General features: G+C 44.1%; 1 protein-coding gene across 3 annotated transcripts in view; it reads left to right on the forward strand.

Annotated features, from left to right (window-relative positions):
• The window catches only part of CDYL (chromodomain Y like), a 253,277-nt gene that overhangs the window by 59,328 nt on the left and 168,229 nt on the right, over positions 1-25,720 (forward strand). The window contains exon 1 of one of the 3 annotated variants that reach the window (XM_063665779.1): positions 6,951-7,127. The exons of 1 other annotated variant lie outside the window; for it this stretch is intronic. Coding sequence is in view for 1 of the 2 variants with exons in the window: in XM_054493304.2 (XP_054349279.1) it covers positions 10,739-10,762 (24 nt within the window). In the remaining variant the exon portion in view is untranslated. Of the gene's footprint in view, positions 1-6,950; positions 7,128-10,293; positions 10,763-25,720 lie in introns of those variants that run through there. One more of the 3 variants, XM_054493304.2, reaches the window with a different exon arrangement.

Consider the following 25,720-nt stretch of genomic DNA (forward strand, 5'->3'; position numbering starts at 1 on the left):
ACTGATAAAGAACAAGGAGAGAAATGATACATATTTTCAATAATTAAAATGGGAATATTATTAGAGATCCTACAAATACTAAAATTTTATGAACAATTTTATGTTATTAACTTTGAAAATTTAGATGAAATGGACAAATTGACACAGAAAGAAACAGAAATCCTGAATATTCCTTTTTTGTTTGTTTTTTTTTTTCTTTTGAGATGGAGTTTCACTCTTGTTGCCCAGGCTGGAGTGCAATGGCATAATCTTGGCTCACTGCAACCTCCGCCTCCTGGGTTCAAGTGATTCTCCTGCCTCAGCCTCCTGAGTAGCTGGGATTACAGACATGTGCCACCATGCCCATCTAATTTTTTGTATTTTTAGTAGAGATAGGGTTTCACCATGTTAGCCAGGATGGTCTCGATCTCCCGACCTCAGGTGATCCACCTGCCTCAGCTTCCCAAAGTTCTGGGATTACAGGTGTGAGCCATGGCGCCCGACCCTGAATATTTCTTTATTAAAGAATTTGAATCTATAATTTAAAGTCTTCCAATAAGAATGCTCCAGACCCAGGTGGCTTTATAAGCAAATGCATACAGGTATCAAAAGAAGAAATAATGGCATTCATACACAAACTAAAAATTGGAAAAGAGGAAGTACATGACAACTTATTTTATGAGATCTCTATAACCTTGATATTAAAATCTGACAAGAGGCCGGGCACAGTGGCTCACACCTGTAATCCTAGCTTTTGGGAGGCTGAGGTTGGCAGATCATTTGAGTTCAGGAGCTCGAGACCAGCCTGGGCAATCTGGTGAAACCCTGTTCTCCACAAAAAAAAAAGTTGGCCGGGCATGATGGTGTTCACCGGTAGTCTCAGCTACTTGGGGGGAGCTGATGTGGGAGGATCACTTGAGCCCAGAAGGTTGAGGCTGCAGTACACCAAGATCTTACCACTGTACTCCAGCCTGGGTGACAAAGTGAGACCCTGTCTAAAAAAAAATTGACAAGAAAGAAAAATTTCAGGTGAATCTTCCTCATGAACATAGATTCAAAATCCTAAACATATTATTAGCACACGAAATTTAGCAATTTATGAAAAGGATAATGCATAAAAACTTTATTTGGTTTATTCCAGAAAAAGAAAATTGTCTTAAAATTAAAAATAATAAATATAAGTCAAAGCATTTACAAAATGAAGGAATAAAATCATTTGATCATTTCAGTAGATGACAAAATTCAATATTCATTCAGGATAAAAAAAAAAAAAGTTTAGACAACTAGGATGGAGACTAGGCGCAGTGGCTCACACCTGTAACCCTAGCACTTCAGGAGGCTGAGGCAGGTGGATCACGAGCTTAGGAGTTCGAGACCAGCCTGGCCAACATGGTGAAACCCCATCACTACCAAAAATACAAAAATTAGCCAGGCGTGGTGGCGTGCGCCTATAATCCCAGCTACTTGGGAGGCTGGGGCAGGAGAATCGTTTGAACCCAGGAGGTGGAGGCTGCAGTGAGCTGAGATCGTGCCACTGCACTCCAGCCTGGGTGACAGAGTAAGATACCCTCAAGAGGAGAGGAGAGCCGAGAGGAGGGGAGGGGAGGGGAGGGGAGGAGAGGGAAACTAGGATGGACAGGAACTGCCTTAATCTAATTAAATAGGCCTACAAAATTCCTTCAGCAAATATCATCCCTAATGGTAAAAGCTTTCCCTCTGTAATAAAAATCAAAACCTGATATCCACTTTACTCAATGTCATATTGGAGGTCCTAAGTGCAGTGTCCCTCACTTTATAGGCATGCTGCATATGCAGTTGGCATCAGCGAAGCAGGTCCACCAAAACTTTATTTTGAAATGATTTGATATCTAAACAAAATTTAAAAACATCAAATTTAATGCAATATTGCAATAATTCCCTAACCACTCTGCTCCAACCACTTTCTCTTCATAGAGCCAAACTTTTAAAAAATATAGGTCAAATTATTGATGAAGAGACCCAGGACCTGGTCATGAGCTACCAGATTTGCCTGCCTCTCCATCCCATCTTATGTCTCCCTTCCTGTTGTCTGCATTCTGGCTTCACCAGCATTTTCAGAGTCTCAAAGGTGTCATGCAACTTCCACCTCTAGGCCTTTGGAAAAAGCCCTTTCCTAAGCCTGGGATCATTTCCAATGCCCTCTTCACCTAATTCATCCTTTAGATTTTAGCTCACTAGTTCAGGGACAACCTAATCACAAATAGGGAATAGCCTCAGTCACAATAAACACATCTAACACCCAGAACTTGCTTTCTAATATGATTTTTCAACAAAGAGGAACCAAGGCTCCTTGGAGAAATGGTTGATTCTAGGACTGGAGCAGAAAATATACAAGATGAGCCTGCAGCATCTTACAATGCCAGAAAGTAAGGAATTGCTCAAAATATACACCGCCTCATGATGAGAGTATGTCAAAGACACACAGAAGTCAACTGAAAGAGCTCCCGGTGGCCAAAGCTAGAGAATCTGATCAAGGAAATAAATAATGCATTATGGATTATAATCCAGGGTATAAAATAATCCGTGAGTCTCAATTGATATAAAAAATGAATAAATTAATAAGTGGGGGAGAAGAGAGAAATCTCCTATGCAGAAGAATTCCAGATACTTTTTGTAGACACTCTGCCCTCAAGGAGGGGAAACATAATCCTCATTTCTTAAGTGTGGGCTGCTCAAAATGACTCCCTTCCAAACACTATATAGTATGGAAAGGGACAGGGGCTGGGAGTGGAGAACAGTAAGTTTTCAGTGCAGAAATCTGACAAGCACTGTATTTGCTAGGTGATCAAGGTCAACATCAACAGTGAAGTCATGTTGATTGTAGGTATCCTTGATACAATGTGATGAGAATAGCATTTTACCTCTGTGGTCTTCCTCCCCCAAACACAAAAGCCCTGTCTAATCATATCATGAGACAAATATCAGACAAATTCCAGTTGAGGACATTCTGCAAATGTTTCACAAAATGTACTCTTCAAAGCTGTCAAGGTCATCAAAAACAAGAAAAGCCTAAGAAACTGCCATAGCCAAGAGAAGCGTAAGGAGACAGGAGAACTATTAATAGAGGTAATGCGGTATCACAGATGGGATCCCGAGGCAGAAAAAAGGAAATTAGGTAAAAACTAGGGAAATCTGAACAAAGCGTGTATTTTAGTTAATAATACTGTATCAATATTGGTTCATTAATTGTGCCATGTGTACCTGACTAAATGTAATGACGAAAACTGGGTATGGGAACTCTCTATACTATATTTGCAATTTTTCTATAAATCTAAATCTGTTAAAATCTAAATCTGTATGAAACACATCAACAACTAAATAAGCTCTAAATAGTGAATAGAATATGGTATACTTCCAACTTCTCATAAATTATTCAAAAGTCTGCCAAGTATTGGTCTGAATATGGAAATCTTATTTTGCTTAAGCTGGGGAGTGGGTACATAGGCCTTGTTGTATTTTTCTTTATGCCTTTTTGCATATCTAGTATTTCATTTTTTAAAATGCGAAACTGTAAAGCAATTGCGTAAAAGTCAAAATGTTGATCTCTCCCATGATGGCTACTTAGTTTTAAAACATCAAATTATTTGAAAATAATTTTTCAATGATTCTGCTTTGCTAGTACCCAAGCATGTCCAGTGTGCCCATGGGGTGCTGGGCACTGTCTCTGGGGAAGCAGCAAACCAGACTCATCTCTAGGTGGCCTGGGCTCAACAGCTTCCTGCCATTTTCTTTGATTGGTAGTTAAGACTTTTTTGTTGTTGTTTTGTTTTTGTTTTTGTTTTTTGAGACGGAGTCTCGCTCTGTCGCCCAGCCTGAATGAAGTGCAGTGGTGCGATCTCGGCTCACTGCGAGCTCTGCCTCCTGTGTTCCCGTCATTCTCCTGCCTCAGCCTCTGGAGTAGCTGGGACTACAGGCGCCCACCACCATGCCCGGCTAATACTTTGTATTTTTGATAGAGACAGGGTTTCACCGTGTTAGCCAGGATGGTCTCAATCTCTTGACCTTGTGATCCACCAGCCTCGGCCTCCCAAAGTGCTGGGATTACAGGCGTGAGCCATGGTGCCGGGCTGACATTTTTTTTTTCCTGACAACTTAATGCCTATCTATCCTAATAGATTGCCAGCTATGTGGGAGCAGGGATGATTGTATATACATTGAGTGGCAAGGTGCCTAGCATACAACAAATGGTCAATAAGTATTTATTGAGTGACTATAACTTAATGATTCAAAACTTAGACCCCAGAGTTACCTGGACCTGAGAATGAAGTTTAGCTTCCCCACTTACTAGGAATGGGGTCAAGAAAAATGCCTGCTCCAAAAGGCACTTTGTGGACGAATGTGCTTACTTATTACAGTTCTTTGTAAATGTTAGCTATGATTTTTATTAGGTGCTTGCTGAATTAAATAGCTTAATATTTGTAAAGTGCTTAGAACAGTTCCTGGAACAGGGCAAGTGCTTCTTGTTTGTGTTTATGTATTTTTTTTAATGTTGCTGTTGACCAAATTAAACTTCACATTCATTTTGTTTAGTCTGTTAGGGATATTCTTTGGAAAATCTTCTGCATTGTGTGGAAAGATAAGGCCTAAAATGCATACTATTCTGATTCGTTCAAAATATATCACTCTGGGATATGTGTAATTCAGAAAGGAACGTGATCTGAACACTTCTGTAGTAGTTATGGAGAAGTAGTTTGTACTTCAAAAAAGGAATCATTAAATCATTTAAGAAAATTGCTGTGCACTACAGCAATATCATTCATATATAATTAACAATCCACCTTTGCAGGGGTTTGTTACCTGGTTTCAAAACATTGGCTTTCAAACTTCTTGCCCTAGCTCAAAATGTAAGAAATACATTTTACATTATTACTTAGTACACAATAATATATGTGTGTGCATATATAAGCATATATACACATGCCTAAATATTTGTGTATATGTATAATGGAAACAAAATTTTACTACACAATGGTCATTCCTAGTAAAGTGATGGATGCTCTCTAATACTGTTTCTAGTTCCAGTAGGTGAGAGGGTAAGAGAATTTGCACTTTTTTTTTTTTTTTGGACAGAGTCTTGCTCTGTCATCCAGGCTGGAGTGCAGTGGTGCTGTCTCGGCTCCTTGCAACCTGTGCCTCCCGGATTCAAGCGATCCTCTTGCCTCAGCCTCCTGAATGGCTGGGATTACAAGCACATGCCACCACACCCGGCTAATTTTTGTATTTTTAGTAGAGATGGGGTTTCGCCATGTTGGCCAGGCTGGTCTTGAACTCCTGAGCTCAGGTGATCCACCTGCCTTGGCCTCCTAAAGTTTTGGGATTACAGGCGTCAGCCACCATGTCCAGCCGAGAATTTGCACTTTGAACAAGTCCCAAGGTGATGCCGTTGCTACTAGTCTGGGGACCACACTTTGAGAACTTCTACACTAGACAATACTAGTGATTGAAAAAAAATGAAGCCCCACTGAGTGCCTCCAAGTGCTGGTGTGGCCCCAATCTTTGAACTCATTTACACTTTGCTTTAGATTCAACATCCACCTGCTCCTGGGATAATTCTGGGTTCCCCCACTTCTGGTGGGTCTTATGTTTCTATTTGCCTGACTAGTCAAAATGTCCACACTCATCTCTTGCCTAGTTGTTCTCTCTCTCGCTTTCTCTCTCTGTCTAGAAATGGAAAGGTAAAGAGGATACTGGGATGGTCTGACTTGAGAGACAAATGCAATTAATCATCACAGTAATTCAAGGGAAAGTTAAACAGTACTTCCTGTTTTTTTCCTGGGATCCAAAATGAGTTAGTTACCGCCTTGGCATAAAGTCAACCAAAATTATGGGAATACCTGTGCCTATTTCCTCTTTATGATTTTTCGTCTTTTTGCTTTCCAAAAATGGAGTAATGTATAAAATTATCAATGAAAAACTTCCTTGCTCTTGCTCATTACTTTAATCAAAAAAAGTTCAACCAGTACATATTACAAGGATTCTCTTGGTAGAACACCATTAGCTAAATAGAAAAAGGAACCGTACTTAAACACTAAATCTAGTTGAAAAAGCAAATGATCCTTAATTGTAGATTGATGAGCTCCGGCCAGTGATGGTATCACAGCCTAAGATGAAATTGGTGAAATCAAATGTTAAGAGGTCTCAGAATTGGCATCACGAGGGCAAAGAGATGAAACAAATAGTGATATCTGGCCAAGGAGCAGCAGTGTGGCAGCTGGCTACTGGCTTCCATATGAAAGAGAGAAATGGTACCTACCTGGGACCAACATGGAGGGAGGCAGAGAAAGGCTGCTCCTCGAAATGGGGAAACTGACTGTTTGGGCAGGGAAGGAAACAGTGACTGATAAAAGGAATCAGCTGTTATTGGTTGACCAGAAAAGGGTACTGGTATCCACTCTAAGCTTTTAGGGAAGGAAGAACTGGTTGGCTCCCAGTTCAGACAAGGCCCCTAACATCTGAATTAATCTTATAACTGGTTCTGTATGCTTCTTTCTTTTGGGTCTCAGGTTTAAAATGTTCTTTCTTTTGAGTGGGTGATTGAGATGGAAATTCCACCAAGTTTTCTGGAGTAGATACTCTATGACAAGAACGGCATTTAATTTCTCTTCAGCCACCGTGGGTTTAAAACAAACAAACTTAGGTCACATCTTCATAAAAATCACAATTAAATTTTGGGTTATGGAGGAGGTAACCAAGATAGAATATGCTTTGGGGGTACAAAACTGTTGAAGGGAATCATTATCAGCAGCTTTTCACAGCTACCCAACCATAAAACGCCTTTGGCTCTGAGAATAGTAGTAGCTAGATTTTGGCTTCTTTTGTTTTTTTCTGTCCCATCCCCCATCTCCTCTTGGATGCCTTGGGATTCAAATGTAGATGAAATGCAGAATCTTGGGAGAAAGGAAGACGTGCCTGGCTTGGCTGGTGATTGGGAAAAGAGGAGGATCTCAAACTTAAGGTTTTAGTTATCGTTCTCCTGAGATGGGAAAAGGCTGTGATTCTTGATCTGAAGAGTCTTATCGTCGGTAGTACTTGCCATCGATGATCAATTGTTTGGATTTGAGGAGGAGAATATTGAATTATGTTGGCCTACAACAAAGGGGGCAGGTCAGGTAAGAATTGTTTATTGCTGGTAGTCGTGTCTTTTAATCATGTGTGTACATTGTCTCTCTTGTTGACCACTTCTCTAATCTTTTAAGAGTCATATGTCTTACTAGTGCATAGTATAGTGCTGTATGTATTTTTGGTGCAATGTTCCCTATGTGCTTAGGGGATGTGATTTCACTTTTATTCTTAAGCCACTGAGAAAATAATAGCACCCACACACGTGGTCATGGAAACTACAGAACTTCACTGTTTCCTAAAAGGTGGTGGAAATTCCAAGTCATTAAATAATCTTGGGCATATTTACTTCTGCTATGAGTGCTGGTAAAATGTTTATATAAAAAAGTGACGGATGAAAGCAAAGTTTGCTTAAAAGTAAGATAAATTGAACGAATGAGGTTAAAATATATATATATACATAAGCAAAATAGCATTCCATAAATCAGTGAGTTTTAAATGGAGGGCAGATGAAAGGAACAAAGTGGACAATTGAGAACTTGCTTAATTTCTCAGTCGCTAGGTGGATACCCATCTCCTTCGCCAGTGGAAGCCAACTGTCAGAGTGGAGAGATGGTTGGAACTTAGGAGTATGGCTCACTCCTGCTTTGTTTTAGAGGCTACCGGTGGTTACTCTTAATGTTGTAGACTAAGGATAGCAGTATAAACATTCCAGATTGTCAAGATTGAAAAGCTACGTAAATTGACAAAGGTCTATGTAAATTGACATTTTTGAGTTACGTTTTTGAGGCTATAATTCTTCCGCTTTTTGTTTCCACAATGGGGAAAATCACCTTACTAGCTCAATATCTAGATACGTTTGTGGTGGATGTCTACGTTCCTTTCTTTCCCTCTCCTGGGCAACAACGGCAGTTTTGGAGACTCCTTGGAGACCACAATACCAATAAGCACATGGTGGAGCCCCTTGTGAACGCCTAAGCTTGTGGATGTTCTGAAGAGGGCAATAATTAGAGTAATGGTCATGGGGAGGAGTGCTTGTATTTGTATTGGTCCATCATTGCATAATAGGCTTATATGTTAGATGTATCTGTTTATTTCCTATTGAGGATCTCTTCTTTTTTATAGTTTATTTTTCTTGAGGGATTTTTAACTATCACCTGCCAGTATTTGAGCGCTTGCCGAAGTGTGCACTCAATGCTTTGAGATTTCTCAAATGTATAAAGTCCTAGTCCTTGCCTTCAAGGAACTTACAACTTTTGTTGATAAACTGGTAAACCTAGAGAGAAGGCAACAATGAAATGCAGCAAATAATGGAAATGCTAAGTGAGAGGAAAGAGGCGCTGTTTGGAGGAGGGAGAGGGAGTTGGCTGGGCCATCAGGGAAAGAGGCAGAGCTTGAGGCGCCTTGACCAGTAGATGAAGTGGTGATTTTAATTTGCGATTCTTGTGCAAGCATTTGATAATGGGAATTGGATGTGTAAGTATTGGGCTTTCTTGTGGACACTGAAATTCCACTCATTGAACACCTTATTTCCTATATAGAGAATGGTGCTAGGGGCCAGCGTCAAATTTGAAGATGAAGTCTGATTGAAGGTCATCGTTTGGAGTTGGGGTGGGGTGAAGAGTAGACAAACATTAAAATACAGACACGAGTGCTGCAGTGAGCACGCGTGAGTGCTTAGGCAGCTCTTGAAGAGGGAGTTACCGATTTGGCCCTGGAAGTCAGGAAGGCTATCCTTTTAAGGTGATGCTTGAGCTGGGAGTTTGTTTCAAACGGTGAGGACCGCAGGTAGAAGCACCGCTTAAGGGGAACGGCGATTCGACTCGCAGTGACTTAAGGGTTGGCGTGGTGCTTGTTCCTGGGCGTGGGGAGGGCAGGAAACCGCGGCGTCTGTGAAACGCCCCTTGGTTGTTGAAACGCTGTTGGGGGGCACAAACGAATAGGGCTTTAGGAAGAAAACTGGTGGGAGGAGCCTTGTGGCTCCAAGGTAGGTTAGGAACTGGAGCGAGATGGAGCACGGAGGAGTGAGGGGGCCCGAAGGATGCCCGGGGATACGTGGAGGAACTGGCGAGGGCTTCCCCATGCAGGGCCTGGGGGAGAAGGTGAACTAACGCCTCTGCAGTGCCCCGTGGGGAAGTTCCGCATACTCGGCCAGAGTGTTCGGAGTTGGCGGCTGTCTGGGGGAGCCAACTGGCCAGGAAGCCCCTTCTTTCGCCACCGATGGGGCACGTCCAGGGCCCGGCAGGTGTGCCCTGGCAGTAGATCTTCCCTGGGAAGTGGAGCGCGCGCCAGCCCTCGCTGTTCTGAGCGAGGGCCTGTCGTGTAGTCCACACCGTTCCGCGAAAGGAACCACCATTGACAGCCTCGTTCGATTAGAACCCGGACCTCCCGGGAATCCAGACTCGGTCCCCTCCCAGCTGCGCTTCGGAGGAGGCGGACGCTCCAAGAGGAACCCAGAGGCCTGGCGTGGGGGGAGCTGCGGGCAGAGCGGAGGCAGCCGCGCCCTCGCGCCGCCCTCCGCCGCGCCCGGCTCCCGCCCCCCGGATCCCACCCCCGGCCTGCCGCGGAGCCAGCGTGCCAGCCGGAGCTCGCCGGGCCACCCCGCGGGGCGCGCGGCCCGGGCTCCGGGTCTTGGCGGCGGCCGGGGGGGCGGGCATGGGGTGGGGTGGGTGCTCCACCTGGCCACGCCGCCGGCCCTTCGCGGGCTGGCCCGGCCCCGGACGGGCGGGCGCACGGAGGCCGCCTCTTTGGGCTCCTCCTGGAGGGAGGCGCGCGGTAGACGGCGCGGCCGCTGCCGTCGGGGCGGTGGGCTCCAGACGCGGGCCGGCTCGCTCGCATGGTCCCCTGCCCCATCTCGGGTCCGTCGCTGCCCGTCCTGGTGTGCACGACCGCGCTGCGCCTCGAACCTCGAGGTTCAGGTCCCGCCCGCCCTGGGCCGGGCCGCAAGCGCCCACGTCGAGGCGGGCTGGGGGGCGGTGCCGCAGGCCAGGCCGACCCCGCAAGCGGGACTGGGGAAGCCGGAGCCCCGCCCACCACCCCGCCCCCGCGCTCGCGGCCCCGCCCCCGCGGCCCCGCTCCTCCCCTTCCTGCCGGCTCGCTCCCGGCCCCGCCGGCCGCCCGCCTCGGCCCCGAGCGGAGCCCACTGCTCCCCTCGGCTGCCCCGCCCCGCCGCCGCCCCGCCCCTCCCGCGCGGGCGGCCCGAAAACCCGGAGCGCGGGAGCGCGGCTCCGCCGGGCCGGGCGGCCGCACTGGGCATGCTCAGTAGCCGGGGCAGGTTTTTTGGTCGCAAGTAGGAAGCTTTCTGCACTACACCGGAGAGGGGAGCCGCGATCCGGCCGCGCCGCCCGCACGCCGCCGCGCCTGCCCCAGCCCGCCCGGCCCCGCGGCGGGGCGCGATGAGCCCGAGCCCGAGCCGGCCCGCCGGGGAGTGAGCGCGGGGCGCCCAGGGCGCGTTGCGCAGCTGCTCCTGCGCACAACCCCGCCGCGCCGCCGGCCCGCACTGGCCGCGGAGTGCAAGAGGCTCGTCCGTGCCCAGCGCCCGGCCGGCCGCGGGAGCAGGAAGCGCAGGCCACGCAGGACCCAACTGAAACAAAGTGTCGGCCGCCCGGCGCCGGCGCCCGCCCCGACCCTGCCCCTCCCGCCCGCAACTCCGCCGCCCACCATGGCTTCCGAGGAGCTGTACGAGGTACCTCCCCTCCCCCCGGCCTCGGGCCGCCCCCCGCCCGCCGCCCCTCCCGGCCCGGCCGCGCCGCCCGACGGCCCCGCTCGCCGCCCGCGCCCGCCGCGTCCCCTCCCCCGCCGCGGCCGCAGTTTGCTGGACGGGAAATGTGTGTGAGGGGAGCCCGAGCCTCCGTTCCGAGGGCCCCCGGCCGGGGGGTCCTGAAGTTGCCGGGCGTGGGGTGGGGGGGGGGGTCCCAGCCGTGGGGAAGTGGTGCTGACACAAGTGACTTGCTCGGACTGAGCTCAAAGTGCTCTTGGCGTGGGTCATGGAAGTGGAGCCTCCGTTGCCGCTCGGCGGGGACCGTGGGCGGTGCGGGGAGTGGGGTGGGGGGGTTTTCTTGACCATTTAATAAAGCATTTGGGAGAGGGTTTTGCCCCCGGTCGGGGGGTGGCGGGGAGAAGACCGGTGCAAACGCTTTCGACTTTGCTGTTCGCCAAAGCGATGCAAAATCTCGCACCGAAAATGCTAAACGTTGACCACATGCTTTAATTAGGTTAGCATTGTGGCCAGAGCCAGGAAATTTAAATTTAACGCTGATACACCGTCATTCATTTGCGCCGCAGCGTTGCAAATGAGAAGGGCATAGCCAGAACTGTAAGTTATGGTCGATGGGTTTAAACCAGCTTCAAGTTTGAGAGTTACCAATTTGGATCTTTAGACATGTTTTGTATGTCTCCATGTAACTTCTTTTGACGTATTTCAAAGTAGACTTCCTGGGAGTACAGAAGTTTGGAAGGCTTTCTGTTCTTCTGGATAAATGATTCTCTTGTTTCACATGTATTTATAAATAAGTTCCTGAGAGACTTAAAACTTGCGAAGACTCTCTGGACTCACCTTTATGATGCGTTTAGGGACCTGGGTGTTGAGGGACTTAAGGAAGCATCTGTAACAAGTAGAGCCCTGTGGCCCCAGGGATCCTTTCAGTTGTCTTCTCTAATGGGCGTATTATTGCTGTTGGCATAGAATAGAGCTTTGTTGTCTGCGATGTTAGTCTTCTAGCAACTTTTTTGTTGCTTTTTAAGATCAAGTGTTTGCAGAAGTTCTCAGGAGGAAGCTGCCATCTGTAGAATTAAGGGTAAGGTTGTTGCTTCTCCTTACATTGTATGTGGTACTGAAAATGTTCCATTCTTTTCAACCATTTTACACATTAGCTGTGCCCCGCTGTATTCAGGATACTATTTTAGGTCATTTGGGGATGTAAATGAAGAAAAATCTCCCTGTGTTCAGGAGCTTTCCTTCTAGGAAGGAAAGTGTTGTGTGTCTGGAAGACACAGAAATGAAGGCTAGGATGTTTGAGGTTGAGGTCTTCCAGGTGAAGTCTGTACAGGGGGAAGTACATAGCATGAGGGTATGGGGGATTTTAGTTTCTACATTAGATCATTCTTTGGTTGTTTAGTCATGAGTGTTCACTCTTGGCATTTGCTTTTATGAGTATAATTACATAATCAGTTCCATCAGTGGATGAGAGTAGCACCTTATACGTAAGTTGTATCCTATGTGTGTAAGAATGATTCTGAAGACAGCACATTTCCCATTAGTATATTATGAACTAAGTTTAGTTCCTTCTGTGCTTATTCTATATCTTCAGGTTTCTATTCCTAACAGAAGTCATTAATGAGTAACATTTTGTATCAAGTTTGTGTTCATTTAACGTTTATTGAATGCTTGCCATATGGAGGTTTCATGGGGAAATATTGAGGTATGAGAATGGTTCATGCTTTCAAGGAGTGTCTATTGGGGAGGAAGTAAGTATATTGCAAATAAGTGATACACCTGCACAATTGAACTTTTGATTCTGAGTTTTATTTTAGTTTTGGAAAAAAAGGTATTATAGAAGTATAGTTCAGGTGATAAATTTAAGTATGTGTAGTAAATATGTAGCGGTCAGTATCTTTCAAGGCAAAATTTGTAACTTTTCTTTTACTTGTAGGCAACACTGTGACTATGTTACCATTGAAAGTTGACATTGAAAGTTTTGCTTAGCAGTTGAGAGCCTAGATTTGGAGTCAGACAACCCAGTTAGTGACTTCCAACTCTGTCACCTTGGGTAAATTAGCCTTGAAAGCTCAGTTTCCTCATCTGTGAGATTGGGATCAGTGTTTCCCTTATAGAGCTATGAAGTTTACATGAGAACATACGTAAAGTCCACCGTAAAATTCCCATGGCAAGTATCCAGTAAGTGATGATGATTGTATTGTAACTGGCTTAAAATGCCTCCCTGAAACCTGGTTTTGTTTCTAAAGGTATAGAGTTGTATTGTTTTCATAAAGGCAGTATTATTTGTAGGGCAGAAGTGATAGCAATTGTAAATGAACACGATAGTCCGACAAGGCTGGGAAAAACACTAAGATGACGTTTTGTGGCCAAGTCAAGGGTTGTTAGTTGCCTTGTTTTGTCCAGTTCTGCCTAAACTGAAATAGAAGTTTTATATTTGGCCTCAGGTTCCACAAATCTAGAGGGATGTATTGACAGGAGGAAATGCGAAGTCTTGCTTCTTTGAACTCACATGGGCTGGTAGGAGGACAGGTCTGCAGTAACTGTGGGAACTTGGGTGAATTACCCAACTGCTGAGCCTTGGTTTTCTCGCCTAAAAGAAATGTCTGCGATACTTAGCATGGAACCTGGTATGTAGTAATAGGTCTTTAGTAAATGTTTAAATGGCTATTGAAACTAGGCTTTGTGAACAAAAAATAAAGGAACAGATCCTGGAAAAGATGGGTAGAGCATGAATCTTGCAAAATTTGAAGAGTTACTATTAGTTGAAGGATAGAATAGATTTACTCCCTACTTTTCCAGCAGCTAGGATTGAAGAAAAACAGATTTTTGATGCGGCATAGGTTAGAACTTCATAGTTTTCACAAAAAGACAAGCGTCCTTTACATCACACTTCTAATGTAAAGGGCCAGATAATACATATTTTAGACTTGTGGGTTATATTATGGTCTTTGTTGCAACCACTCAGCTCACTTCATGTAGTGCAAAAGCAGTTGTAGACTCCTATATGAATGTGCACTGTGTCTCACACTGCTTATGGATGGTAAAATTCATTTAGTATATTTCATATCATTTTTATGTGTCATGAAATACACATTTGTTTTTTTTCCCAACCACTTCAAAATGTAAAAATGATTCCTAACTTGTAGGTTCCACAGAAATAGGCAGTGGGCTGGCTTTGCCCTGTAGGTTGTTGTTTGTAACCCTGCTGTAGGTGATCAACTGTCATAGTCTGCTAGGAACCTGGGTTTACTCAAGGGTTGGGGGTGTGTGGAAGTTAGACGGTATTTCTAACTTTCATCCCAGCTCTAGACTTAGAGCTAGAAGATCTGGGTGGTACTCCTCCCTCCTTTCCTCCTTCCCTTCCTTCCTTTCTTTCTTTCTTTTTTTTTTTTTTTTTTTTTTTTTTCCAAGAGTCTTGCTCTGTCTCCCAGGCTGATGTGCAGTGGCTTAATGTTGTCAGCTCACTACAACCTCTGCCTCCCGGGTTCAAAGCTATTCTCATGCCTCAGCCTCCTGAGTGCCTGGGATTACAGACGTGCACCACCCCCACCTACCTGCCCCCCCGCAGCCCCGGCTAATGTTTTGTATTTTTAGTAGAAACAGGGTTTCACCATGTGGGCCAGGCTGGTCTCAAACTCCTGGCCTCAAGTGATCCGCCCACCTAGGCCTCCCAAAGTGCTGGGATTACAGGCATGAGTCACTGCACCCGGCTTTCCCTTGTTCTTAGAAGCTTGTTAAGTAACTTCTCTTGTACTTGTCTTAACTATCCTATACTTTCTCATCAGTAAAATAGGGAGGATGATAACCAAATAATTGAGGCTTAAATGGCATTAGCATGTAAAAGCAATTCTACAAAACGTTTTCCATTTTTAAAGAGGAAAAAAACCATCCAACTCTCAAACCGTGAAACCAAACCTGTTTTCCCTTCTTCAAGATTTAGGATTTGAAAGTATTCTATAAATTGATTATATCACCAGAGAAAGCTGTGAGGTCAAGAGGACCTTAATTTATCTATCTAGCAGTCAAGTAACCACCATGAGACTTTGTTCACGTGGGACTGAATAAGGAACGTATGCTGTAGTAAAATGGAATAAGCATTCTCTTTATTTGTATGTCTTAATAATTCCTTTTTTCCTCAGTAGATGTGGAGTTACTCCCTTGAGAACTCCTGTAATAGTTAATTCAAATTTCAGTAAGCTCTCAATGATTAGTCTTGACCTTCAGAAAGAATATTTATGTTTTCATTTTCAAAAATGAAAGTAAGCTTTTAAGAATGAAATCATATCTGGTGTGTAAAAAATTGTTTTAAAGTTGATTAGTTTGAAAGGATGATCAGGATTTGCAGGGGAAGGTAGGTCTTTTGAATCTTTCTTCCTACTTTGGGATAAGATTCCTGCTCTCTCTTGTGCACCACAAGGCTTTTACTTACATTGACCAAAAGCAGTTGTGAGTAAAGTCTCAATCTGTAGTTCAAATGGAAGTCGCAGAGACCAGGACACCTTTCATGGATGTTGGCCAAGCTAGGTCAGCATATGTTGTATATGGTGTAGCTGTCTGAAAAGATTGGGATCACCAAAATTAGGAAAGAAAAAGAGTTCATTTGACTTCGGGAGTTGACAGTGAGGCAGTGAGGTCAAATATGCATGTGTGTTTTGACAATAAATAGCTTATCTTAAAAGCTCTTTTTCCTGTGAGTTGCTGAGAATATTATTTATTCATTTGCCCCAACAACAGTGTGGAGACCTGTCATGTGTTCTTCCTTTGAACTACTTTCAATTCCTGTGTACCAGAATAGTGTTTTTTTCATTCTTGCTGTGATCTCTAAGAATCATAGACTTTTCCCTCATGCTCTATGATGATTTTAACCATGGAGAATATTTTCATGGTATGTGGGCAACACTTTCTTCGCATTGTTCTGGTTCACAGTTTTGGATAACTGTGATTCACAAAGCCAGGCCTGAAATGAATTCTTTTGTAAATAAAGAGTGATCGTTTTTATATTGTGAGCACTCCTAGGTGGAACAGGACCAGCCTGGGTTCTTTTTTTCAATTCAGATTCTTGAACCCAAACCATGAGATTATAATTTTCAATGTTTGGATGGAGACAGGAATCTTATGTTCCGAGAAGCTTCTTTTTGGAATGCAGGTGGATTTAGGAGCCTCTGGATACACCCTTCTGTGTTTCAGACCCTTAGGCTATGCGTGGAGGTGGGTGGGGGTGGGTTGGGGATCTGCCTGGCGAAAGAGGAGCTCTCGATGGATCAGACTGGTTCTTTCTGCAGGCTCCTTGACCACTGCTGGTTGTTAACTGAGTAATTCCAGGAAGGGAATATTAAAAACATCAGGTAGTTAGCTAAGGGCGTTGTAATTTCTGTTTTCTGTCTTTATTGCCTGGCATGTTTGTCCACTAGAATGTAAGTGCTTTAAAGCTCAGATTCATTTTCTGGTCATTATTTTCCACAGCTCAAAATATTGCAATCGTTGCATAATTGTTGAGTTACTTTAATGGAAGAGTGAATTACAGGAATGAGTCTCCATTCCTGACTCCTTACTTACCTCGAGGTTCCTCCTCCCCTAAGCATTATGCCTCTTGCTGTTCTTTTTACTCTTAGTTCCTCATCTCCTTACATGGTTTCAACTCTAGAATGGAGAATTTCACTGTTTCCCACACAAACTTAATTCCCTTCAGCCTTTTAAGCTGGACAAGGTTTTGGGGTTCATGTTCTCTAGGAAGTCTGGGGAGGGCCTATTACAAGTCTAGATATGACTTTAAATCCAATTATAACCTCAACTAGAATTTTATGAAAATTTATACAAGTACATATGAGCATATTTCAGAGGGGAGAGAATCAAGAGCTTTCATCTGATTCTCAGAGGGATATAGGACCCAAAGCAAGTATTAAAAACTGCATTGAGACCTTTGAACTAAGACTTAACTGTGGCTGCCCTCCATGGACCACTTTGACATTATTTTTGTCTAACTGTCCTCTGCCACAACCTATAGTAAAACCATATTAAAACCTCACTGATTGGGTTTAGAAATCATATGCTATTTCTAGTCTTTAAGTGGCTAATTTTGCAACTATGCATACATGAAGTCTAAAGATAGTATTTAATGGCACTCTGACAATGTAAAGATTTTACAGTCCTTGAACCCTGGTGCATTCCTGAATTCACATGCTACTGGTTTCTTATTGCCCATGAAAAAACCCCTCATCAAATGGAACATTATTATTTTATACAACCTTTCTTTAGAGTCACCTATGACTTTATAGTTTCTTCACCAGTTTCTTCAATCAGATCGTCCATCTTCTATCTCAGAACTTCCTTCTGGGATTGTTTTTTTTTCTTTTCTCAAGTGAGTCCTTTAGAGATTTCTTTAGTGAAGGACTATGGATGGAAAAGTTTCTAGGTTTTTTTTTATTATTATTATCTGGACATGTCTTTATTTTGCCATCATTTTTGAAAAAGAATAGTATTTCAAATAAAACCAGTTAATTGGTGAATTTCTTTCAGCTCATTCTGAAGATGGTGCTTCATTGTCTTCTGCCTTGCCTTTGTGCTATTCTTGAGACTTTTTTTTTTTTTTTTTTTTGAGGTGGAGTTTCACTCTTGTCGCCCAGGCTGGAGTGCAGTGGCACAATCTTGGCTCACTGTAGCCTCTGCCTCACTGGTTCAAATGATTCTCCTGCCTCAGCCTTTCAAGTAGCTGGGGTTATGGGCGTACACCACCATGTCTGGCTATTTTTTTGTATTTTTGGTAGAGACGGGGTTTCACCATGTTGGTCAGGCTGGTCTCAAACTCCTGACATCAAGTGGTCCATCCGCCTCAGCCCCCCAGAGTGCTTGGATTACAGGCGTGAGCCACACTGCACCTGGCCGAGACTGTTGTCAGCATAGGTGTAGTCACTTTTTAGGAGATCTGTCTTCTGTCTCTGGTTGTTCTTGACATCATCTCTTTGACTTTGGTTTCCTCTTGTTTAATACGACAATGTATTTTATGTGGTTATTTATTAGGTGGGTATATGTTGTGCTGCTTTTTGTATTTGTGCCTCATCAGCTCGAAAATGGATTTGGCCAGTTTGTCTTCAAATACTGCTTCTCTGTACTCACCAGGAATTCCAAGTAGACATCTGTCGGATCATTTCATTCTCTCTTCTTTGTCTTTTACCTTTTCATTTCCGTCTCCTTGTTTGTGTTTTGTTTTCTTTTTATGTGCTGCATTTTAGCTGTTTCCTTGGATCTAAACTATAGTTCACTAATGAGCTGTGTTTAATCTGCTGTTTTATTCAACCATCGAGTTTTAATTTTCAATAATTACGTTTTTTACTTCAAAATATTCTGGGGAGTTTTTACCTAATCTGCAATTCGTTTTTTAAGTCTTTGATGTTTGTCCATTTTTATGATTTAGTCATTATTTTGGGTTGGGGGCAGTTACTGAGGCAGCTGGGATATTTTCCTTGTTTCCTACAATTGCTATATGGTATCACTGTTAATGAGAGTTATATTTTATTAAAGATCTAGTTAATTTGTAATGAGAGGGCCCTTTGGAGTCATGTTTGCTTTTATTGCCAGAATCTGAAGAAACCTTCTTGATTTGGAATTTGTGACATGAACAGGGATTGAGGCTTTGAACCAACACTTGAGATTTACCTAATGATATTGAAAATGCAAAACAGTAGATTTCAAGGGGACTGTTTATGACAATGGATTATAATAGTTAAAACGCAATTGCTTCTGAAGCAAAATGTTCAACGTCTTTGTTTGGCATGCCTTGATATATAGTCTTGTACCACATAATGATACTTTGGTCTTACGATGTTGGTCCCTTAAGATTATAATACCACAGTTTTACTGTACCTTTTCTATGTTTAGATACACAAGTTGATATGGTTTGACTGTGTCCTCGCCCAAATCTCATTTTGAATTGTAGCTCCCATAATTCCCACGTACCATGGGAGGGATCCTGTGGGAGGTAGTTGAATCGTGGGGTGGGTCTTTCCCGTGCTGTTCTCCTGATGGTGAGTCTCATGAGATCTCATGGTTCGATTAAGAGGAGTTCCCCTGCACAAGCTCTCTTGCCTGCCACCATGTAAGACATGACCTTGCTCTTCGTTCACCTTCCTCCATGATTGTGAGGCCCCCCCCAGCCATGTGGAACTGACTTAATTAAACTTATTTCCTTTATAAATTACCCGGTCTCGGGTATGTCTTTATTAGCAACGTGAGAATGGACTAATACACAAGTCCTTACTATTGTGTTAAAATTGCTTACAGTATTCAGTACAGTAACATCTGTACAGGTTTGTAGCCTGGAAGCAATAGGCTCTACCATACAGCCTAGGTGTGTAGTAGGCTACAACATTGATGTTTGTGTAAGTTCACTCTGTGAGGTTCGCACAACAGTGAAATTGCCTAACCGCATTTCTCAGAACATATCACCGTAGTTAAGCAATGTGTGACTGTATGGTATACTTTCTTTTTTGTGTAGAACTTTATAGTATACTTTCTTTTTGTAGAGAAGTTAGCTTCAATATATTTAGAGAATGTCTTTTGTTTTATTTACTTTTTGTCTCATTTCCATTTGTAGTAGGCTCTCTGCTATGTGATGTTTTCTTTGTTGGTAGTTTCCTAGTGTGTGTTGATAAAACCCAACAATGTTGACTGCACATCATGAATGTTCTTTGGTTAAAATGTATCCGTTTTTCATCTGTACCCGTTTTTCATTAGTAGTTTACTGTATAGGAATTCAGGGCATCACACAGTTGCACACAGAAGCTTTTCTTATTTTATTAATAGCATGTAACTAATGTGGACATCCCAGCTCTTTAGTGTATCTGAGAACCAGGACAAAAAAAGTCATCTTAGTTTGCAAAAAGATGCACCACCCCATGCACACTGGACAACAGCTCTGGGTCTCTCTTGGAGACTGTCGACATTTCCTTTAGGCATTATGTACTTGGACTTGACTGGCACCTTTAGCATGTTAGAAACAGGTTATTTGGTAAAGGAAAAGGCTCTGCCAGAGGCAGGTGAGTTGACGTTAATAAGTTTGCTCATGAAGTTCGCTGAAGAGGGTAGCTGGTGATGGCACTCCAAGTCTTGAGGTGACAGGCTCTGTGGGGCCAGTCCTGCGCCCCTTAGAGCAAGTGAAGGGCATGCTTATGAAAGAAAAGGCATATGTTGCAAAGAGCTATCAAGAAGAGTTTTTAAAAAGTGTTGTTATGTAAGTGTAAGCGAAAAAATTAAGTCTACTTTTATGGTAAACTTAAACACAAATCTTATGGTCATTTCCATCCAAGTTCTCCATACAGCAGAGGAGCCAGCAGGTATTTTCCTAAGGAGGTGGAGGTGGGAGTGGGGAAGAAATGGCCTTTGCAAGCCTGACCTGTTGTTTGAAATCTCAGGTTAGCTTACATGTTTTGTGATATTAACCATGTAGTCCATACAGTTTTTGGGATTCAATATGAAATATTTTAAACATATTTACCAAGGAACTCTTCTCCAGAGATCCTTGATTTAGGCTGATGTTTCAGGAAGCTGAGCTGTGGATTAGTGGACCTGTGTGCCCTTGGTCTCTTGCTGTGTTACCTTCCATAAGAGACGGACTGTGTTACCTTCCATAATGATGCCAGGTAAAGGAGGCATTAGTTGATCTGGTGAAATGTAAATAAGATTTGAATTAAGTAGTTCAAAAAAAATTTAAAAAGTTTGTTTTATTCATTGTTTTTAACCAATAAAGATTAAAAATACTTGTTTTCTGTCTGCAGTCATCTTACTGCTTAGGGGTTCAAGAGAAGGTGCACTAGTAGTTTTTATCTCGAGTCTTGCTGTTTATTCTCTATACTTTAAAAAAGTGATGGTGCTGTTGCCTTGAGCTGGTTGTGGGAGCATTTATAGGGTCCCTGTTGGAATGAGGACCAATCTGCTTCGTAACTCCTCCCTGTCTGTGGGCTAGACCAAAGTACCCTTGGAAAACTCCATGTCTTCCGGGGAGTTTCCACCCTTTTTCTCCTCCCTCTTTCCTGAGTGTTATTGTCTGCATGTCCAGCTGTGTCCCTCTAACCTGATTTTCAGCCATCTGCCAGGTCCCTCGAGTTGAGGCTTCATTCCTCCTGTCCTGATTCTTGACCCTGGCTTCTGCACTTGCTGGTGGCCCTGCAGAGCTCTGGCCTGGGAAGTAGAAGAATGGCTGCCCACTTGTGTTTGTGCTACCTGGCTTTTCATCTGCACAGTCCAGAGGGAAGTTCTCAACTGTCTTACACCCCAGGCACGTGAGGTAGAGTGTAGCCAACTCTCCCAGCAGGACAGCCTTCTGGGATTCTTAGTCCTCTAACTTCTCTCTCATATGCAAATGAGCTTTTGAACTTAAAGCAAGAGGCGAGTGATTATTTTATTAGCACCTTTAGGGATGCAAAGAAGTAGGAGTGTGTGTTTGAGGGGAGGTGCTAACTAGACTGATTCGTTGTGCGCTTCCTTCAGAGTGCACTTAGATGAGTCAAAGTTCCCCCAAAATCATTTGGCACGCCATCCTGCAACACCACTGGTTTCTGCTCGTAAATGAGCTTTTTGAAAAAAATCTTGATTCAGTTGATAGGTACATATCTAAATGTGCATTCCTCGATCCTTCCTAAGTAGCTCTAGATTGGGGCTGCTTAAAAATGAAGAGGCTGCAGTGACTGTATAGAGTATGTTGAAAAGATCATGGAAATGAGGTTCTGTGGAAGTGCATGCATGTGCCTTGGCAGAAGAAGGTCAGTGCTGAGACCAGACACATTCAGCTTGCCCAGGAACCTAATGAAAGTCAACAGAAAAGAAATCGTGGGTCTGAGCTGGGCAGCTTCATGGCAACACTGCCCCCTCACCTTTGACAGAAAGGCAGCTGAGAGAGAAGGAGACCAAAGACATGAAGATGGGGGTGGGGACAGGCTGCTCTGAAATTCAAGTCTTTTTTTTTGGAGACAGAGTCTCGCTCTGTTGCCCAGGCTGGAGTGCAATGGCGGGGTCTCGGCTCACAGCAACCTCTGCCTCCCGCTTCAAGTAATTCTCCTGCCTCCACCTCTCGAGTAGCTGGGACTACAGGTGTGCGCCACCACGCCTGGCTAATTTTTGTATTTTTAGTAGAGACGGGGATTCACCATTTTGGCTAGGCTGGTCTCGAACTCCTGACCTCAACTGATCTGCCCACCTTGGCTTTGCAAAGTGCTGGGATTACAGGTGTGAGCCACCGCACCTGGTCGAAATTCGAGTCTTATAGTCATAATTCCACTGAAAGGAAAGGTCAGGGTCCTTCTTTTGGGTCTCCAGTGGCTCAGTTCTGTAGCAGGAAAGGGACATGACTTGGGATTTGGTGAACTGTTTAACAAGGCTTTTCAGGCTGGGTGTAGTGGCTGGCGCCTGTAATCCCAGAACTTCGGGAGGCCAAGGCAGGAGGATCACTTGAGGCCAGGAGTTCAAGACCAGCCTGGCCAATATGGTAAAACCCCGTTTCTACTAAACAAAAATTTAGCCAAGTGTGGTGGTGCCTGTAGTCACAAGTACTTGGGAGGCTGAGGCAGGAGAATCGCTTGAACCCAGGAGGCGGAGTTAGCAGTGAGCCGAGATCACCTCACTGCACTCCAGCCTGGGTGACAGAGTGACTCTGTCAAAAAAAAAAAAAAAAAAAGGCTTTTCAGTAGTGGAGCAGGTCTCTCTGAAGAAAAGTGCTTCCCTTAAAGAGTTTGAAAAGGAACACTTGGGTCAAATAAGGATGTCAGTGTGCCCTAGGCCCTGAAGGTGGGTCAGGAACTCTCAAAGATTGGAAAACCACCCCTCCCCCACCATATTCCTGAGCCCTCACTCTCCTGGGTCACTGGGGTGGGAACTGTAAGTAGGATGGAAATTCCCATCCTTTCTGTGCTTCCCCACCACCATTCAGCAGCAGAAGTGTGGAATTCATATCTAGTGTGACCTGTGTTTCTCCAGAATTTGTGGTCTGCCTGCCGAACAGCCAGCCCCCTTCCCACCCCACCTGTTAGGATCCCCGCAGGCTTTGCTCTGCTGTTCTGGGATGAAGGATGTTGCTGCTTCCTCCATTGTGCCAGGTGGACCAGCCTCCTTTGGCCCTGTCCCTCAAGGTGAAGCTATGTGAGCTAGAGCCCTCCCTGTCTTGTAGCTACGTGGTGGGCCAGGTGCTGCTCCTCCTGGCTTTACATTCTGTCCCAGGAATAGCCAGGCCATACTGCTTCATGCAGAAGCTTCTGATTTTCGTGTTTTTTGTTTGTTTTTGAGACAGGGTCTTGCTCTGTTGCCCAGGCTGGAGTGCAGGGGCACGATCTCCGCTTACTGCAGCCTCTGTCTCCTGGGCTCAGGCGATCTGCCTACTTCAGCCTCCTGAGTAGCTGGAACCATGGGTGTGCACCACCATGCCTGGCTAATTTTTGTATTTTTAGTAGATATGGGGTTTCACCGTGTTGGCCAGGCTGGGCTGGTCTCGAGCTCCTGGGCTCAAGCAATCTGCTCCTTAGCCTCCCAAAGTGCTGAGATTACAGACATGACCTGCCGCGCCTGGCTGCTCCTGGTTTTCAGTTGCACTTCTCTCCCCTAGTGATGTCTCTGGGCACAGTGGGCCCTCCGCACCACATCTGTCTTGCTGGGCCAGTTTTATTTCTGGTTCCCTGGCCCTGGCAGCCTCCCCGCCCTAGGCGGGGGGTATTGGGAGATCCCCAATCCCAGTGGGCAGGAACTCCAGTGATTCAAACTTAAATGCCTGCTATCCAGTACAGTCATTTAGGAGCTCTGCAGTGCTCTGTGAGCTTTTGAGGGGTCACATGCATGAGAAGCACCTGCCACTAAAAATTGTTGTAGAATCAGTTATCTGAATTCTGGGTTCAGCGTTGTTCCCAAATCACTTTGCTCTGTTTCTGTAGCTCTCATGCCTTTGGCCCTATCTGGCTCTTTCCCACCTACTCTGGGTGTTACTCTTCTCATCTGCCCCTGGGTAGGGCCCCCGCAGCACTCCATGGAGTAATGGGGAGTTGAACCATTCAGAGAAGTGTAGTTTCCTGTTCTTAATGAAAGACATCAGGTGAACAATAAAATCCTCCTGTTCTTCTGAAACAAATCGCCTTTCAGATGACAGGAAGCTGCCCTTTATGCCTTTGTGCTCCTCCTTCCCTGTGGGTTTGTCCTTGCTGGAGAATGGGTTTTCTCTCCTGCTGTACATCATTGAGGACATCATCCCGTCAGGGTTTTGCTAGGCCGGTGTTGTGTGGATATTGATAATGATAAGAAAAAGCAACAAGCATATAGGAAGATTTGCTGTTCTCAGTTGTCTCTTTTGGATGTATGCTATATTAGCAAGAAGCTATTTAATCTTTCAGTAAGTGTTTGTTAAGGGTGGTGGTATTTGAAAGCCTTGAGTTTATAAATAATAAAGTACTAATGAAACCTTTTAAATACAAAGACAGCTTTTTACTTAACAAATTTTTAGTGAGCAATTAACAGTGGGACTTAATACTATGTGTAAGTGACCTTTTGCATGCTGTATAAAAGCTTGTCAGAGTTCAGGAGGTGTTACTGCTGTGGTTTTGGGTTTACTTGAGAACATTAGATGTTATTTTTCTCCAAGACACATATTAATGACCTTAACAACAACAAACTCATTTTTCTTGGTATGAGGACTAGAGTTAGGAGAATTTCTGAAGCCCTTTTGGAATGTAGGCGGACATTTGAGTTCCTCATCTGCCTTTTCCCCTGGTCATCGTATGTGGGATCATTAAGCAGAACATAGAGCAGACGTGACTAAAGCAATGACATTTTCTAATGTAGCTTATGGAAGTAGAATAGGAAGGCTCAGCTAATTACCTGTAATTTCAAAGGCAGCCAGTAGGTTTCCTGTGTACAGCACCTTGGAAATCTTTTGTATGGACCCAAAAATGGGTGACTAATTACAGAATAGAAAATGAATAAGCTTTGTACGAGGTTAAGCAGATTTGCAGGAAGAATGGATTTAATGCATCATCACGGATAGCAATTTTTGACTGTCATCAACGATTTCAAGTTAAGCAAGTATCTGTAATGAAGCACAAAGCATTGATAAAAACAGAGAAAATATCAGAGATTGGGTTTGTCCAAGTAGGCTAACTGAAAATTTGGTCCAACAAACATCAGCAAGTGCTCACTTTGGAAGATAATTTGAGTTTTTAAAAAATTAGGCCCCAAAGGTGGATACAAACTGATGATTTGATATCTGTTATTAGTGTTTCTTAGAGAAACAGAACAAAATGTAACATCTTTGGAGAATACATTAAGGGAGGAAGCTTTCCAAAACCAACATGAAGACTCATATACAGTGGCCAGCAGTAACATTCCTAAGAATCAAGAAAGCATCATATGATCTTTGTCATCAATAGCACTGTTCACTGTATAACTGATTCCATAGGCTCAGAGAGATGTGGAAATCAGGATGTTTTGAGAGTAAGTGAGGTGGAGGGAACAAGGCTGGGCCCTAGTGATGAAATTTTTAACGAAGACCTTTCATTTTGTGTGTGAGAAACCACTTTTGATTTACAACGTGTCATCAACCTCGCTCTCCAGACTTCTAGTACTGAAGTACTTCAGGTCATGTCAAAATCTGTTTCTCAGTTAGGGAGTGAAGATTTGGCACCGTAGAGCATATTCAGAAAACCGTGTTGGAGGGCAGTCCTAAGAGAGAAAAAGTTCTGAGGGTATTCTGTGTTGTCAACAGCTTCGTTGAACTGAGAGTTTGGCCTCTGACGTCTTGGCTTGAACTAGCTGACATCCACTTGGCAGGCAGGCCCTTTGAATTTCTGGCATTTACGTGGTCTCATTACCTTAGTGTGGGACGTATATAATTTAAGGGCCCTGTGCGTGTTTACTGAGCAAAGAAACACCAAATAAAGAAAAAAAAAAGTCCCATGCCCT

Source organism: Pongo pygmaeus, chromosome 5 (assembly GCF_028885625.2).
Source record: "Pongo pygmaeus isolate AG05252 chromosome 5, NHGRI_mPonPyg2-v2.0_pri, whole genome shotgun sequence".
In the NCBI taxonomy this organism is placed as follows: Eukaryota; Metazoa; Chordata; class Mammalia; order Primates; family Hominidae; genus Pongo; species Pongo pygmaeus.